The sequence below is a fragment of the Zerene cesonia genome, chromosome 11 (assembly GCF_012273895.1).
Source record: "Zerene cesonia ecotype Mississippi chromosome 11, Zerene_cesonia_1.1, whole genome shotgun sequence".
NCBI lineage: Eukaryota > Metazoa > Arthropoda > Insecta > Lepidoptera > Pieridae > Zerene > Zerene cesonia.
Window position 1 is genome coordinate 9,115,917 of NC_052112.1, and position 15,489 is coordinate 9,131,405.

General features: G+C 32.5%; 4 protein-coding genes across 5 annotated transcripts in view; 1 reads left to right on the top strand and 3 right to left on the bottom strand.

The window, feature by feature from the left end:
• Window positions 1-2,557, bottom strand: part of LOC119829922 — a 4,652-nt gene extending 2,095 nt beyond the window's left edge. Inside the window, exons 1-6 of the mRNA XM_038352655.1 lie at window positions 2,354-2,557; window positions 1,944-2,107; window positions 1,417-1,594; window positions 819-976; window positions 514-688; window positions 216-340 (exon numbers count right to left, since the gene is read on the bottom strand). Coding sequence (XP_038208583.1) covers window positions 216-340; window positions 514-688; window positions 819-976; window positions 1,417-1,594; window positions 1,944-2,107; window positions 2,354-2,402 — 849 coding nt within the window. The 5' untranslated portion in view covers window positions 2,403-2,557. The remainder of the gene's footprint in view (window positions 1-215; window positions 341-513; window positions 689-818; window positions 977-1,416; window positions 1,595-1,943; window positions 2,108-2,353) is intronic.
• A 770-nt stretch (window positions 2,558-3,327) lies between these two features.
• On the bottom strand, window positions 3,328-8,723 carry LOC119830369 (exonuclease 3'-5' domain-containing protein 2). The gene is made up of 10 exons (XM_038353360.1): window positions 8,379-8,723; window positions 7,956-8,112; window positions 7,056-7,256; window positions 6,470-6,699; window positions 6,032-6,184; window positions 5,534-5,736; window positions 5,211-5,376; window positions 4,686-4,847; window positions 4,037-4,207; window positions 3,328-3,775 (listed from the first exon to the last, which is right to left on the bottom strand). The coding sequence occupies exons 1-10, from the start codon at window positions 8,564-8,566 to the stop codon at window positions 3,706-3,708; spliced, it is 1,701 nt and encodes a 566-aa protein (XP_038209288.1). The 5' UTR covers window positions 8,567-8,723; the 3' UTR covers window positions 3,328-3,705.
• Window positions 8,724-9,145: 422 nt separating this feature from the next.
• Window positions 9,146-11,864, top strand: LOC119829895 (probable ATP-dependent RNA helicase DDX23). Its single transcript, XM_038352596.1, has one exon. It carries the CDS (start codon window positions 9,270-9,272, stop codon window positions 11,751-11,753), a length of 2,484 nt encoding a protein of 827 aa, XP_038208524.1. The 5' UTR covers window positions 9,146-9,269; the 3' UTR covers window positions 11,754-11,864.
• Window positions 11,837-15,219, bottom strand: LOC119829896 (MICOS complex subunit MIC27). Of its 2 annotated transcripts, none has more exons than XM_038352597.1 (7): window positions 15,103-15,219; window positions 14,872-15,032; window positions 14,295-14,461; window positions 14,071-14,180; window positions 13,170-13,305; window positions 12,726-12,895; window positions 11,837-11,989 (listed from the first exon to the last, which is right to left on the bottom strand). In XM_038352597.1, the coding sequence occupies exons 2-6, from the start codon at window positions 15,030-15,032 to the stop codon at window positions 12,726-12,728; spliced, it is 744 nt and encodes a 247-aa protein (XP_038208525.1). In that variant the 5' UTR covers window positions 15,103-15,219; the 3' UTR covers window positions 11,837-11,989. The 2 variants fall into 2 exon arrangements, with proteins under 2 accessions (XP_038208525.1, XP_038208526.1); XM_038352598.1 differs by having other exon boundaries at window positions 12,703-12,895.
• Window positions 15,220-15,489: the final 270 nt, after the last annotated feature.

The following is a 15,489-nucleotide window of genomic DNA, read 5'->3' on the forward strand; positions in this document are numbered from 1 at the left end:
TATGAGGATGAACGTCAGTCATATTACAATTTAATGAAATCCAAGAAACGAAACATCTTATCATGTAATGACAATTTTCAAGACTTCAATAAATTTAGAAATTGAGTCAGTTTAGTCCTCACTTGTCGTGTTGTCAGCTATTGATCTAATTTCTATTAAACTCTTAAATAAAACCTAATAAACTGCTTATATAAAAAAAATATTTCAAAACTAACCTGTTGTACCAATCTATAAGGTCCAATGCCATCTATGAATATATCTTTGAAGGCTCTATGAAGCGGTTTCTTTTTTAGACTTATACACTGTTCTCTCAGGGTTTCTGATACACCTTCAGGAAGATCTGTTGAAAAAATAAATATCAATGTAGTTTTACTTTGTGATTGGAGATGGTTAGGAGGTTCGAGACCGTCATAGCCTGCTTTTACAGCAGTATAACATAACATTACAAAGCGATTTTCCTTTGATAACACATGCAAAGCGAATGCGGGCGGAAATAATATTGTAACATCTCACCAATTTCTTTGAAGGTAATATTTTTTGGTCTTATATCATAAACTCTATAATCCAGTATAAGAGTGACAGACAGCTGTTCATCTTGCTCTTCCGCATCACTCTGAGCAAAGAATGCTATCTCCATGTGAGAACTGTCTAAGGTCTTGAATAGTCGACCGTCTACTTTTAGCAGTTTCTGAAAATGTATACATATAAATTGCCAAAAATGTTAACTGTTTAATAACACAGTTCATTTGGATAGACAGATGCCCAGCATTGTAGTAATAGGGCCTCATATTACCGTTTTTATATTTAATATTAATTACCTTCAATGCTTCATACTGCTCCAATCTATCATAGTATGCAAGTAAGGCTTTCTTTATAGCATTCAGGCAATCTGGCATCATGACATTATCATAATCTTTTATAATTGCATTTAAATTAAAACCCATTGGTAAAGAACTCTTTGTTACTTCATTGCCTCCTGAAAGAATCAGTTAGAAAAAAAACAATATTTATACAATCAAATCTTGTCCATGCAATATATTGAATGGTTAAATTACAATAATATTAAAGACAATAACACATAAATATACGAGATTACTGTAACATATTTTGTAGTATGAATAATCTCACATGTTGAAATTCTCATATCGCACGGTATTTTCTCAAAAGGATTGATCAATTTTTATTTGGATATTTTGTTTGAAAGACTGGAGTTTCAATTCATTAATTTTTGTGTTTGTTACCCAAGGACTTTCAAGCAAGCTGGTACAGTGTGTAAATTAGGTCTAGTTATAACACTTTCAAGGTGGTTATGCTATTTTTAAAAATAATAATTCATATTTAAATTTAATTCATTTATACAAATATAGCAAAACAACATTTGTAGCTATTTCTTTAGAATGTTTATACAAATAATACCTGATTTCATATCAATTCTTAGTCCATGTTTAATCTGGTGCTCAGACAGGTGTTGCATGTGGTACACAATACAGCAATGTTCATGCATCACATAAGACTGCACCTCCACGCCTGTCAGCAGTGATATTAATTCTATATTTCTCTTCATTGTCTCCACAGCACTGTTTAACACTATTTTCTATAACATATTTATAGAGCAGGGTCGTTAATCAAAGCATACAAGCTTTCCAATTAACTTTAAGGTATGATTATCATTTTAAATAAAATTTATTCAGATATGTTCATGAGACAAAGTATAAAATAATTATAAGAAAGAATGCACACTAAAACAATCTTAAACCACTAAACCAATTTGGATACACTTTGGTATATAAACAATTGGAGACCCTAAAAAGGATATGGATCCCGGGATGAATCCTATACCATAAATCCCTGATACTGTCTTTTCTTCCTGATATGCGGCGAAGTAGCGGGCGTAATGCTAATAATATATAAAATTATAAATGATTATAACTTTAACAACTCACATCAGGTTTGACAAATGCATCTTTCTTTGGTTTGGGTGCAGATGCTTTGCGTTTGTAGGAATGACGCTGTATTTGAAACCACTCTTCTTGTTTAGAACGTAACTTTTCCTCTAGTTCTTGTATTTTTTGCTGTATTTCTTCACAATCTTCAGGCACTTTTGTAGCTATATTTGGTAAAGATAAATTGAATGCAGGTATGGTAATTAACAATTTGGTTATTCATTACACTATTGTGAATTGATTATCATTTTAGAATTTATATTATTATTAAGTTATTTATTTATTACATATTATATTTATATTAAAATATAAAAATACACATAAAACGAACTACCAATAGCATATCTTATTGATTGAATATCCATTGAATAGATATATATTTGAATTCATTTAAAATCAAAATAACTTACCGCCTTTACGAAAAAGCTTTGTAATTTTTAACTGTTTCTGGTTAGTCATTTTTAAATAAGGTTTTCTGTTTACTGTATACTGCTTAATTATAGAGTATTATTTACACCCTACGCTAAAGATACAATATTTATATTTCGTTTCCTATTCTTTGTTTACGTTTATTTAATTCGAATTCACTATACGGTTACAACTTTGAAAATTTGATTTTGATGCACAGATAAATAAAGTATTTCTTTTGACGTATGTCGTTAGGTGACATTAATTGACAATAATCCCATGGTGGATATATTTACAACAATACCTAAATACACAAATAATCTATGAAAAATGTTTAATTAATTATTAACTGAAGCCACGGAATATAAAACATAAGAGAATACGGAATTATTTTTTTCCTATGCTGGTTAATATTAAAAAAAACTTCAATTAACAACATAGACCTTAAAGATTTACTTGTATCTAGTAAAAAAATTGCATAGGTACATCTTTATTCCACTGTATTTTTATTTAAAATATGCAATAAAAAAATAATACAGATCTTCTGAGACCACAATAGTAAAATAAAGAAATGTTGTTTTGTCTCATTACAAATGTAATGTTTTTAAAATTTTGCAAATTCGCCCAGAAACAAAATGATTATCGTTGACATCACTAACGAGACGTTCAATGAGTATAGTGTGCGAGTGTGTATAATACAGACGAACATTTACTGTATAAAAAAAAAAACATTTAAATTCTCGAGCTTGTGCATTTTAACAAGAGAATACCATTAGAATGTTATTTTCTTGCTGAAAGAAAAAATGTATCGAAGTGTATTGAGTTTAATTTATTAGTTATTAATTTTATAAAAAAAATATATCATCCTTAATAGAATTAGTGCGATGATGATTACTGAAATACAAAAAGTATAAGTGGGCTTAGTTTATTCTCTCACAATATATATAAAAAAAACAATAAAATTACTTATAAATATTTATTTCTTATTTACAAAAATATATCCAACTTTCGATATATAGCTCTGTGGTATGTATACAAAACAAAGCCATTAGAACTGGTGTGCAACTTGATCTTTACACTACAATATTATATTCACACGTATTATATTTTTAACCAGTTATCAACGGCAGCGCCCACGTGGTCAAATCAATTTTCCTGGTTCAAACTTTCATCTCCCATTTTATCACCTTAGGGGTAGAAACTATAAAAATCCTTTCTCAGTGGATGGCTATATCATAATGGTGACTATCTGCATGCCAAGCTCCAAATATCAACTCCGATCAGCTGTGCGTTGCTAGATCAGTCAGTCAGTCATCTTTGTTTTTCATGTTTAGATTAAATCCGCGAACATTTTCTATAAAGGCATCCCAATCATTTTCATATCATTTTCAGATAATCGACCCTCTGATAGACGAACTCGTAACCTGCGTGACAAAATCAAATATTAAGAAGTGAACATATTTCATGTGTCGAAAGAAAAGAATCGTTTTTTTTTCTTCTTTTTCCCTATATTTATTTATTTAAATTATTAGAATATAACTCGCTATATGTATATTTGTGAAATAAAAACAAAAAATCGATAATATCTGATGTAATGTTAACTCTCTACTACTCTACCTTATTCTTAATTCCCAATCCAATACTACCTGTACAAAAAAAGTTTTTGTTCCTGTAAATAAACTTACCTCTCTTCATTATGCTTCACAGACCACAAGTGGGGCATGTGCCTTGGCTGCATGCAGTCGAGGAAGTGTTGGCGCCACATCTCCTCCAGGCGCAAGAGGCCGCCCACCTCGTTGTTTAAGAAATATTCCACCACCTTGTAACCGTGACACTCATAGTCCGCGTTCTCTATGCTGTTTATGATGAAAATCCAAAATAGAATGTAATACATCAGCACTCAGGTAATGGAATAGATAATTTAGAAAATGATATCAGAACAATTTAAAGGGACCATATGGGAAGCACCAGCTTTCACATAAAAAAAGATAAGAATCGGTTCACCCAGTAAAAGGGTTAGTAGTGAGGAGGTAACAAAAAAAAATGCAATCAAACCACCATACGTATCCATAACCTCCTTTTTTAAGTCGGTTGATGATATAATGATGAATATCCACCGCAATAAGATCAAAATTCGCCTCATGTTTTGATCAAATAGATAATTTGTCATGACAAATTGACTGTTTTTGAAAAAAAAAAAGTATTTTGTGGTTAATATTTGATGTGAAAGCAGAAAACCGCATGATAAACTAATCGACAAACATAATTTCACAAGCAATCATTATTGCGAAGTTGGACCAAAAAAATGACAAAAAATCTTATAATAACACTCACACAACAGAAATCTCTGAGGCCTCAGCTAGCAACTGTTCCGTGATCTCATCGTGCTCAGGATAGTGCAGCAGCAGAACCGTCTCCAGCTCCTTCACGCGCGCCTCCGGGAGCACGTGCTTGCGCGACTGGTACAGCAGCGCGCGGGCCGCCGAACGGATCTTTCTAGAACCATTGATTTGTCTATGATATAGATGTGTACCGTAGACACTACATACTAAACGCGTATCTTTTTTATTTATTTCATTAATAATTAAATATAATATAATAATATCAATACTATTCGTGAAATGTACATTTAGATCAATATTAATTAAATCGGGCGAGTCAGTGCTGACTTAAACAATGTTCGTCAGCATAATGTTAATAGATCATGTGCCAGAAGAAGAATTAGATAAAAGGCTGCCATAAAATGTGGTAATAAAATATATATAGGAAACAAAAAAAGAGAACAGAAAATAGTAATATTGTACACAAAAGAATCACCACTGAAAAGAAAAATTAATATTAATCACCAATCCCACATACTTGCACTCAGCATCCTCAATATATTTCGTCTTGTCGTGAGATGCGAACGGCGCGTCGCACAACAGAGCGAGCCGTTCCCTCACCGCCTGGTCCAGCATGTTGCTGCGCTGGTGACACGCCACACACAACAATAGCACGTCGTGTGACGAGTGGTCCTTCATCACCTCTGCAATTTAGATTTATATAATAAGTAAAAAGAGGTGTAGACTTGCCCAGTATGGACAACATTATTATATAACTTCCACTATATGTGGTTCATTGAAGAAATAAATATAAAATCGTGGCCTTCGTTTTTTCACTTGCACACTAACGCCAAAACCAACCTGGAAAATGCTTCCTATACTCTCTGGGCACCACATTCTTGCGTATATAGGAGTTATCCTCCCCGCATACCACACATCTGTTCTGTTTGGTCAGCTGATAGTACTGACCAACTGTGCCTACAGACCGGCCAGCTGGCTCGAACCGTAATCTCACTGTGAGAGGATCGTCTGACACTTTGTCTGCTAGTTCCTTTTCTACGTACCTACAATGGGTTGGAAAGGAGTGTTGAGAAGTTAGGTGTTGTTGTTATTGTAAAATAAATGTTGTAGAGTTGACTGATCATCTTTGTCTATTAAATATAAATGATAATTCATAATAAATTTATTGTGTAATTATATATATTTCTTATTTAATTATGTTCATTATTTTCTGTTCTATAAAAATATATTTATGTTATTGTTTTTCATTATATAAAGCATTAAATTAAATTGCGAAATAATATTAAAAACGTTAATTTTTTTCTAAAATAATTACATCAGAATGGATGTGAAACCAACCATATTGCTTTTTTAGTGTCACAAGTGCACAATAACTCTCCATCAGGGGCTTGCAAGAAGCAATTGTGATATAAAGGCTTAGACCGGATTGCATATGGATACCGTTTGCTTAGAACTAAATCCTTACTAGGTTTGCTTTCTTTGTCCTTTAATCTGAAAATGAATAATATGCAAGTATTACTAAACATTAAATACTTCATTTATTTTTTTTAATATACATCTGTAGATTTGCAATAATGCATTTACTAGCATCCTCTATCATATTAATTATATATTTTTTTAATAGAGAAATTATCTTTACAACTAATAACAAAATTTAACCATTTCACTTATATCATTCAAATTTCCATAGACAATATTTTTCAATGTTTTTGTGACATCATAGACAAAAGGAATTTTAGTCATACATGTGTAAGATAATATGTAAAAAAGTTTTACCCATTCTTAACTTTCTTTGTTACTTTCGTTTTGAAGCACACATCTGCATATTTCCAACATAATTCATTCAAGTTGTCCCAATGATCCTTTCCTCTAAACCACAGCAATCCCCTTCTCTGGTGTTTGTTGACGAGATTAACAAACATTTTAATAGCAACATGTGCATCTGCCGCCGCATAGTTAATCTGGCGTGTTGTAAGTTCTGTTGCGGCCCAGTCACTGCAACGAATCTAATGAAACAAATAGTTAATCCTTTGTATGATAGTGAAATAAAAAAAACAACTGAGAGTAGCACGCCGCGAAACTCGGCAAAAACTATGTTTTTATAGTAATATAACATATTTGTGTTACAATATTCTATACAAAGGAAGATATTCATTCCCAATAAATTGATTGTTGCAAATAAAAATTACCAATCCGAACCAAACTCGAACTCCGAACCACTCTGAACTTTAATTTTGTTTTATGTATGTAATGAACATATTTGGTGGTACTATATTGTTGTTCTGTTATATTTTTGTTTCCGTTTTATTTTTTTGTTTGTAATATTTTTATAATTAAAAATGGACAAAACCAGCTTATTTACCCTCCAGGTCTTGTCTAAAGTTACACCCAATAGTGACAAAGAGAGAGCAGCCAGGCCCCCTGGATCGTAACCACACAGCTCAACAATGTGTCGGATGTCTAACGTAGATTTGATGTACACTCCATAGTCAGCAGCTACATACTTTGCATCATCCACTGGTGCTACACCCACTTTGTATATTTTCTCGTCTTCTAGTAGATTCTGCAATGTGAAAAATATGTAAGTATTAAAAATATGTTCTTTATTTAGGAAGATTGCTTAATACAACAATCTGGGTATGCATATAAATAGAAGAAATTAAAATACAAATCTTTACATTATATTTATATATTTCTTCTGTGTTCGTTTATCACTGGACTCCTCTTAAACAGATGGATTGATTTTAATAAAATTTCTTGTGTGTCTTCAGTTGATTTAAGTATGGTTTAAATTTATAATTCAAATGTGAGTGCTGTTAAGAGCTATGGTTCATAAGCTTCCACCTTCTAAATACTAAAATAATTATATATATATATGTGATTTTTGTAATGTTTTGAACTGTTGAATTTTTGATATGTTTGAATATAAATTAATAACAAAATTTATTTAATACAATATGTCTAGTACTCCCTTGTAAGTAATTTGTTTTACAAAGTGTTTAATTTTCCATCTTTAATGTCAACATTTTTTTATGTTAATGTTACTAATGAAATACATAAATACAAGTAAAGTAGGGACTGTGTTGAATGTGTCATGCATCATGCTTAAATTATATCAGCTTATGTAGAATTTACATTAATAATTTATTTTAATAATTACTTTGTACCAATAATAACAAAAGATGGTATATATAAATCATAATAATACAGATATCAAAGAAGCACAAATCAAAAGTACTATCAAACAATAAGCAAAACAAACCTTTAAAGATGCAGGGATAGAATTCATCTTACTTAAACGGAATAGACTACAAAATCCATCATAAGTGGAGAGCTGAATCAGAGCTACAGGCTGTCGTTTCCCTAGCACCGTCACCCACTCACAATCAAAACCAATGGCATGATGTTTACTGCACTTCCTATAATATTATTGAATAGGTTTATGATAACCAATATTGAATATGATAAATATACATGATTGATGTATAGTAACGATTTGACAAAATTTTCGGGAATTCCATAAGCACAATTTTATAGCAATAATAGTGGCATTAATTAACTTTTATCTCCATTCTCTACATATTTTCCATAAACATGAACATGGAAAAAGCACAAATGCTACTGCAAAATATTTTGAAAATGCTATTATGTATATAAAATGCTTCCGGAACTTTGCTGTACTTACTTTAGAAATTCACTGACAATTTCATCACAATGATCCTCATTTTCCACAAGCTTTATATTCAAATATTTAAATGCTTCTGTGGCAGTAAGTGTTTGCTTTCTTTTCAAATAAAAGTAACTTACAGCAACGACACATAACAATACTACAATTGAGGTTATGTTTATTAATATATTTATTTCAACACTCATTCTTCTATTTTATTGTTTGCATTTTTTTTACATTTATGAATAAACAATTTAATCGGTCATATCAAATAAACCTGTATTTTAATATTCTTATCAGTAAACAAGATACAATAAGTCCCCTGTGCAATGTTTTTTCATAATTATTGACATTTGACTTGTCCCATGTCATTTGTCAGTCTCAAAACACTAGTAGCAGGCCGTGTAAATTATAATTGCCACTAGAAAAAGAAAAAGTATCACTATAATACCTATATAATCAATGGAACTAATCGTGTACTCACAATTCAAAGCCCAAGCAGAATCCACCCATTATCTTTCCAACGTTACATTAAAATTACATGGCTATGAAAAGAATTGAAATGTATATGACTGATATAAATGAATGCTTATGGAGAAAATCTATATGAACATGAAGTAATAAAAGTAACCAAATATTAGCCATTGGATTTTATTAATATTTATTTTCTTTATAAAATAAATACACATTTTATCTGAGAGCATTTCATTGCATTTCTAAAGTCCAAGATGATGTTATCATGATCAACTTTATGATCGTCACTTGTCCTACAAACAATGACATTTGTCAACTGTCGTCCAACAGTCAAAAAGCTATAACCACAGACTTACCGTCATTTCGTAAACTCATTATTGTGAATATTGATAACTACTGCATGTTACAATTACAATTCTACTTTAATACATAAGAATGGCTCGCGATCGCAGCCCTGAGCGTAGGCGCTCAAGATCCAGAGAACGCCGAGAACGAGATCGACACGATGATCGAGATTCTCACCGAGAAAAAAAGCGTAGGGAACGATCACGGAGCCCTAGAAAAGAGAGAGATCGGTCTCGTAGTCCAGTCAGGAAAGATAGAGAACGTTCACGAAGCCCAAGAAAGGAGAGGGAAAGATCTAGAAGTCCTAACAGAAAAGATAGAGGCCGGTCTAGAAGCCCTAAAAAACGCGATGGAAAGGAGAAGGACAGACGCTATGATGAAAAAGACAAAAACAAAACAAAGAAAGATAGTGATAACAAACTGGATAAAGACGAAGATGAACAAGGAGATGAGAAAAAGGAAGACATAAAACCAATTAAAAAGGAACCACTGTCATTGGAGGAATTACTTGCGAAAAAGAAAGCGGAAGAAGAAGCTCGAAGTAAGCCTGTGTTTTTAACTAAAGAACAACGCGCGGCACTGGCTCTGGAGAGACGTCGTGAGCAAGTTGAAGCAATGAGGGCTAGTGCATCTAGACCAACCATAGCAACAATAGACCTTACAGGTAACTCAAAACGAGAAGAAGAAAAAAAGGATAGAGAAAGAGAAAAGGAACGCGAGCGCGAAAGAGACAGGGAACGCGAGCGAGAGAGAGAAAGAAAATATGAAGACAGGAAATCAAATTCTGAACGTAAGAATGATGATAAAAAAGATAAAGATGATGAATTAAGTGGTAAAGACAAAGAAAGAGAGGAGGAAGCAATCAAGGCCCGGTATCTTGGAATTGTAAAGAAGAAAAGAAGAGTAAGGCGTCTCAATGACAGAAAATTTGTATTTGATTGGGATGCATCGGAAGACACTTCAAATGATTATAATGCTTTATACAAAGAGAGGCACCAAGTACAATTCTTTGGAAGAGGCCATATTGCTGGTATTGATATTAAATCTCAGAAAAAAGATTACAGTAAGTTCTATGGAAATCTTCTAGAAAAGAGACGAACAGAACTTGAGAAGGAGCAAGAAAAATTGAGATTGAGGAAAGTTAAAAAGAAGGAAGACAAACAAAAATGGGATGACAGGCATTGGTCGGAGAAAGACCATGATGAAATGACAGAGAGAGACTGGCGTATATTTAGAGAAGATTACAACATTACAATCAAGGGAGGAAAAATACCTAATCCAATAAGATCTTGGAAGGAAGCTGGCTTCCATGAAGATATTATGGAAATTATTAACAAAGTAGGCTATAAAAGTCCAACACCCATTCAAAGGCAAGCTATCCCTATTGGCTTACAAAATAGGGACATTATAGGTGTTGCTGAGACAGGTTCAGGTAAAACCCTTGCCTTCCTCATCCCCTTGCTTACTTGGATTCAATCATTACCAAAGAGTGAAAGAATGGAAGATGCAGATCAAGGTCCATATGCTATTATATTGGCGCCAACTCGTGAATTGGCTCAGCAGATTGAAGAAGAAACTAATAAATTTGGTATTCCTCTGGGAATCACCTCTGTGGTAGTTGTTGGTGGTCTCTCAAGAGAAGAACAAGGCTTCAAATTGAGATTGGGTTGTGAAATTGTTATTGCTACCCCTGGTCGTCTTATTGATGTATTGGAAAATAGATATTTAGTACTGAATCGTTGTACCTATGTTGTCCTTGATGAAGCCGATCGTATGATAGACATGGGTTTCGAGCCAGATGTACAGAAAATCTTAGAATACATGCCTGTGTCAAATATAAAACCTGATTCTGATGCAGCTGAAGATGCGTCTGTTTTATTAGCAAACTATAACACCAAAAAGAAGTACAGGCAAACAGTGATGTTCACAGCTACTATGCCGCCAGCAGTAGAACGCTTAGCGCGTAGTTATTTACGACGACCAGCCATCGTATACATAGGATCTGTTGGTAAACCAGTAGATAGAACGGAACAAGTCGTATACATGATAGGTGAGAACGAGAAACGTAGAAAACTCACAGAGATCTTACAGCGTGGTGTCGAACCTCCCATCATTATATTCGTCAACCAAAAGAAAGGTGCAGATGTACTTGCTAAAGGCTTGGAGAAACTTAGTTTCAATGCATGTACACTACACGGTGGTAAAGGCCAAGAACAGCGTGACTTCGCTTTGGCCAGTCTCAAAAACGGTTCGAAGGATATACTGGTCGCGACAGATGTCGCCGGGCGTGGTATCGATATAAAAGACGTCAGTATGGTCATCAATTACGATATGGCTAAATCTATAGAAGACTATACACATCGTATCGGACGTACTGGTCGTGCTGGAAAGACTGGTAAAGCAATTTCATTTGTTACAAAAGAAGATTCGGCTATTTACTATGACCTCAAACAAGTGTTGCTTGCAAGTTCAGTATCCACGTGTCCACCAGAACTAATGAATCATCCCGATGCTCAACATAAGCCTGGTACAGTCGTCACAAAGAAGCGCCGAGAAGAAATGATATTTGCTTAATGTAATTACTGTTCTATTTTATAATAAGACACAGCTTTCATTAATAAACATTTAATTCATCAATATTGTTTACACTGTATACATTAAATAAATAGTCAATAATGAATTTGATAGTTTGTATCACTGTAGTGGAATAGAATATAATTCATAATCACATCAGGTACTCGTGATGGTTTTTCGTGTACAATTATTACATTACTCAATATCTAAGTCGTCTATGTCGTCAAGATAGTAATCTGAAAGAAAAAAATTATAAGTAGACCAGGGCAGAATTTAGATATGGATTTGTTGAATACTAACAATCTATATAAAGCACTCACTTAATATAATAACAATGAAATAGTTCTTAGAAAATTCCTACAAAATAGGATTTATCAAATTGAATTTAAAATCTGCATAAAGACTATTTCTTCCAAGGATTTGAAATCAAAAGAAGAATATTATATTACATCTATTGATAAAATGAGATTATAACCATTCTCCCAAATTCTTAAGCAAAAGTTAATACAAAGTATGAAAATTAGGAATTGATAAATCACATTATCTCCAAAAATTTGGTATCATGAACTACATAAGCTTTGCAGAATATTTTTTTTATATCATATCAGGCAATCGGTATACAATCACCAGCATTCATAAAGATTTCTTAAGGTAGGGTCTCCGAAAATATGTTGACCTCTTTTAGGAGATAATAATGAGTGCTCAGTTCCTACATCTAAAAATCTATATCGATCACTTTCAGCTTAGAGACAAATAAAGAAAAAATTAATCATGAACACCTCTTTGCAACTATACAACACATCATGTATAGCTTTACTTTATGACAATGCAATTTCTTTTATTATTTGCGATTCTTTTAAATTGCTGGCAATAACTGGAGTAACCATGCAAATAACAAGCAACATTTTAAGCACAAAGTATCGTGCAATAAAGCAAGCAGGGCACCCACATCCTAAGCCACACTATGTCTACCTATTCCTTTTTCTCCGAAACTTTTTCGTCTGAATCTTTTGTTGGCGGCGGCATTACGGCTTGTTTCACGGTTGATGCCAGAGAAACTGTCATGTCAAGTAATTCTGAGAAGTCTTTTGGGATAGACAACTCAGGGAATTTGACTTCGAGTTGCGGATCACCTGGTTTTACTGATAAAAAAAACATATATACAACATACTACATACATATATAATGAAGTATCTACTTACAAATCTAAATAAAATAATTTATTGATTTTTGAACGGTACAATTCAATTTTTTAATATGTAATGTTCAATATAATTGATGATATTTTTTTAGCTATTATAACAGTAAGTATGTATTTATAAAAAGACAATATTTATTTTCACTACAATATCCAAATCAATAATTTTCTATATTATAACAAGAATAATATATAGCATAAAATATATTTGTAATTACCTCCATACAAAAAGTTATAAGCAATATTGATGTATTGCTTAGCAAGTGCACCATTTTCATTCATAATTTGCTTAGTTTCCTCTGGGAAGCAGACATATCCCATAGCTGTTGTGCCTATGCCAGCATAGAATATTCTCTGTAAAATAATACAAGTAAAAAAAAATGGTTGCCTGTAAAGTCGGTTTTACGGGCGAAGATTTTACGTGACAACGTCTTTTTCTCGGTAGAATATTTATTGATATGAATATTATTAAATTGCACAATAGGAACAAGGAATTGAATGAAAATAAGAATTGCACAAATTTTAACTATAGAAAATATATTTTGTTTACTAAAAAGACAGAGACAGAGACACAAACACGCAAGACAAAATGCGCCTAATTCTCTAGTGCTGCGCGCGCGGCGGACCGATCATAGTTCGGTGACTCATCGTAACGTTACCGGGCGTTACACTTCTTCATGAGTGCCTCCGAGCCGCAACCTAATTTAAGACGTTGTCACGTCAAAAAAAAATATTAAAACAGATAATCAATAATGTAGTTTTGCCTTAACACCAGCTAGGTTTAGGTAGTTAGTTACCTTTGGGATGCATAAAAATGTATAAATAGTATCAATATCAGATCAACTTTTAAACTTCAGTTTTAAATTGAATATTATGGCACACATCTTATGTTTTCTGCTCAATGGCCAAAAATTTCTTCCAAATTCAAAATTATAACACATAGAAAGAACTATAATAACTGCAATATGGTAGGTTTTGCATTGCCGAGAAAATATGTCTACTAATGCATTGATCTATAATATATATATTCAACAAAAATAGCATAGATAGATCTTTTCTTCAATGTATGGTACCAGTGAGACAATCATTATTATTATTGCATAAAAAGTTTCAACTCACCCTAATAAAACCACCCCTCAAGCCAAAAATAAATCCAGTAAGACCACCCATTGCAACAGCTCCATATCTTGTCTGTTTATTGTCTTCCTCACGCAAGTACTGGATAATCCCTTTAAACAAAATTAGACTTACATATTAATAACTATTTTTGAAAAACAGCATAATGTATTGTGGCTCAGTCATCACTTCTTTTTTGTAACAAATATTTTGAATTTAATACTTACAATCACTCCTATCTTTAAATTCATTATAGTTGTCTGTGATTCTGTGTTTAAGAGAGGATGTATGAGCAACTCCTGTTTCGAATGTCTCCCTCACAGCTGTAACTGGGGTTTGCAATGCTGATCTGATGTAACTTGTTTTGTTCTCTTTTCCCTCGGCTTCTAATTGCCTGAAGATAAATTATTGAAACATGTATGGATGGCAATTAAATTATTGGAAATATTGAAGTTAATCTCATGATAACATGTGTCATTAAAGATAAACATCTGTACAGATGTTATTGTAGGTTTGTTATGATCTTTGTTTTGTCATTAATTATACAAAGTAAAAAAATAGAAGATAAATCAGTATGCAAATTGTATGTCCTATATAATTCTTCCAGTAATTAATAGAAATAACATAAACAGAATATAAACAAAATCATTTAGCTTAGGTATAAACCTCTTTGTGACATAACTTTTTATCTTTGCGGGAATGTGATAATAACAAAGATAACATAAGATGTTTTATTAATATCACGAAAGGGTATAAGCATAGCAATTCTATCTGAATTATTGCTATGATGATGATGATACGTACTCCGCGTAATCGGCATGAGGCGCTTCGTAAATTGGAAGCTCCGATGGTCTCATTGGCGGTGGTGGAGAAGCTCCTTTTGCCTCTGGTATTGGAGATGCAGCACCCACAGTCGGTATGAGTGCTGCTACTAACCCCGAACCAATAACTACTTTTCGAATCATCTGTAACCAAAAAATAGGTCAAATTGTACATGTTTTGAAAGTTAGTTTTAATATGATTTGGTATAATTACCTCGTAAGAGATGTTTTACAGATTTATTACATAAATAAACTGTATAACAAAATCTAAAGATAATCAGCTGCTATTTTGACTTTGACATGTGCACAACGCAGTTTGACATTACGTAACAGAATTATATACTGAAAATAAAATATTGTTCAATGCAGAATTAGCTATCTCGTCGTAAACGGTATACTATAATAGACAATTTACGTTAATGGAATTAAAATAAACCTTTGTGAATTTAAATTAGAGTAAACTGTGACAAGTTTAAATAATTATTTACTGTTTTTACCAAGAACGTTCATTTTTTATAGTTCCAAAGAAATAGGTTTAAAAGTAATAAATATTTCAAGAACACTTTTTGAATAAAAATTTTAATTTTGCGATTGTAATAGT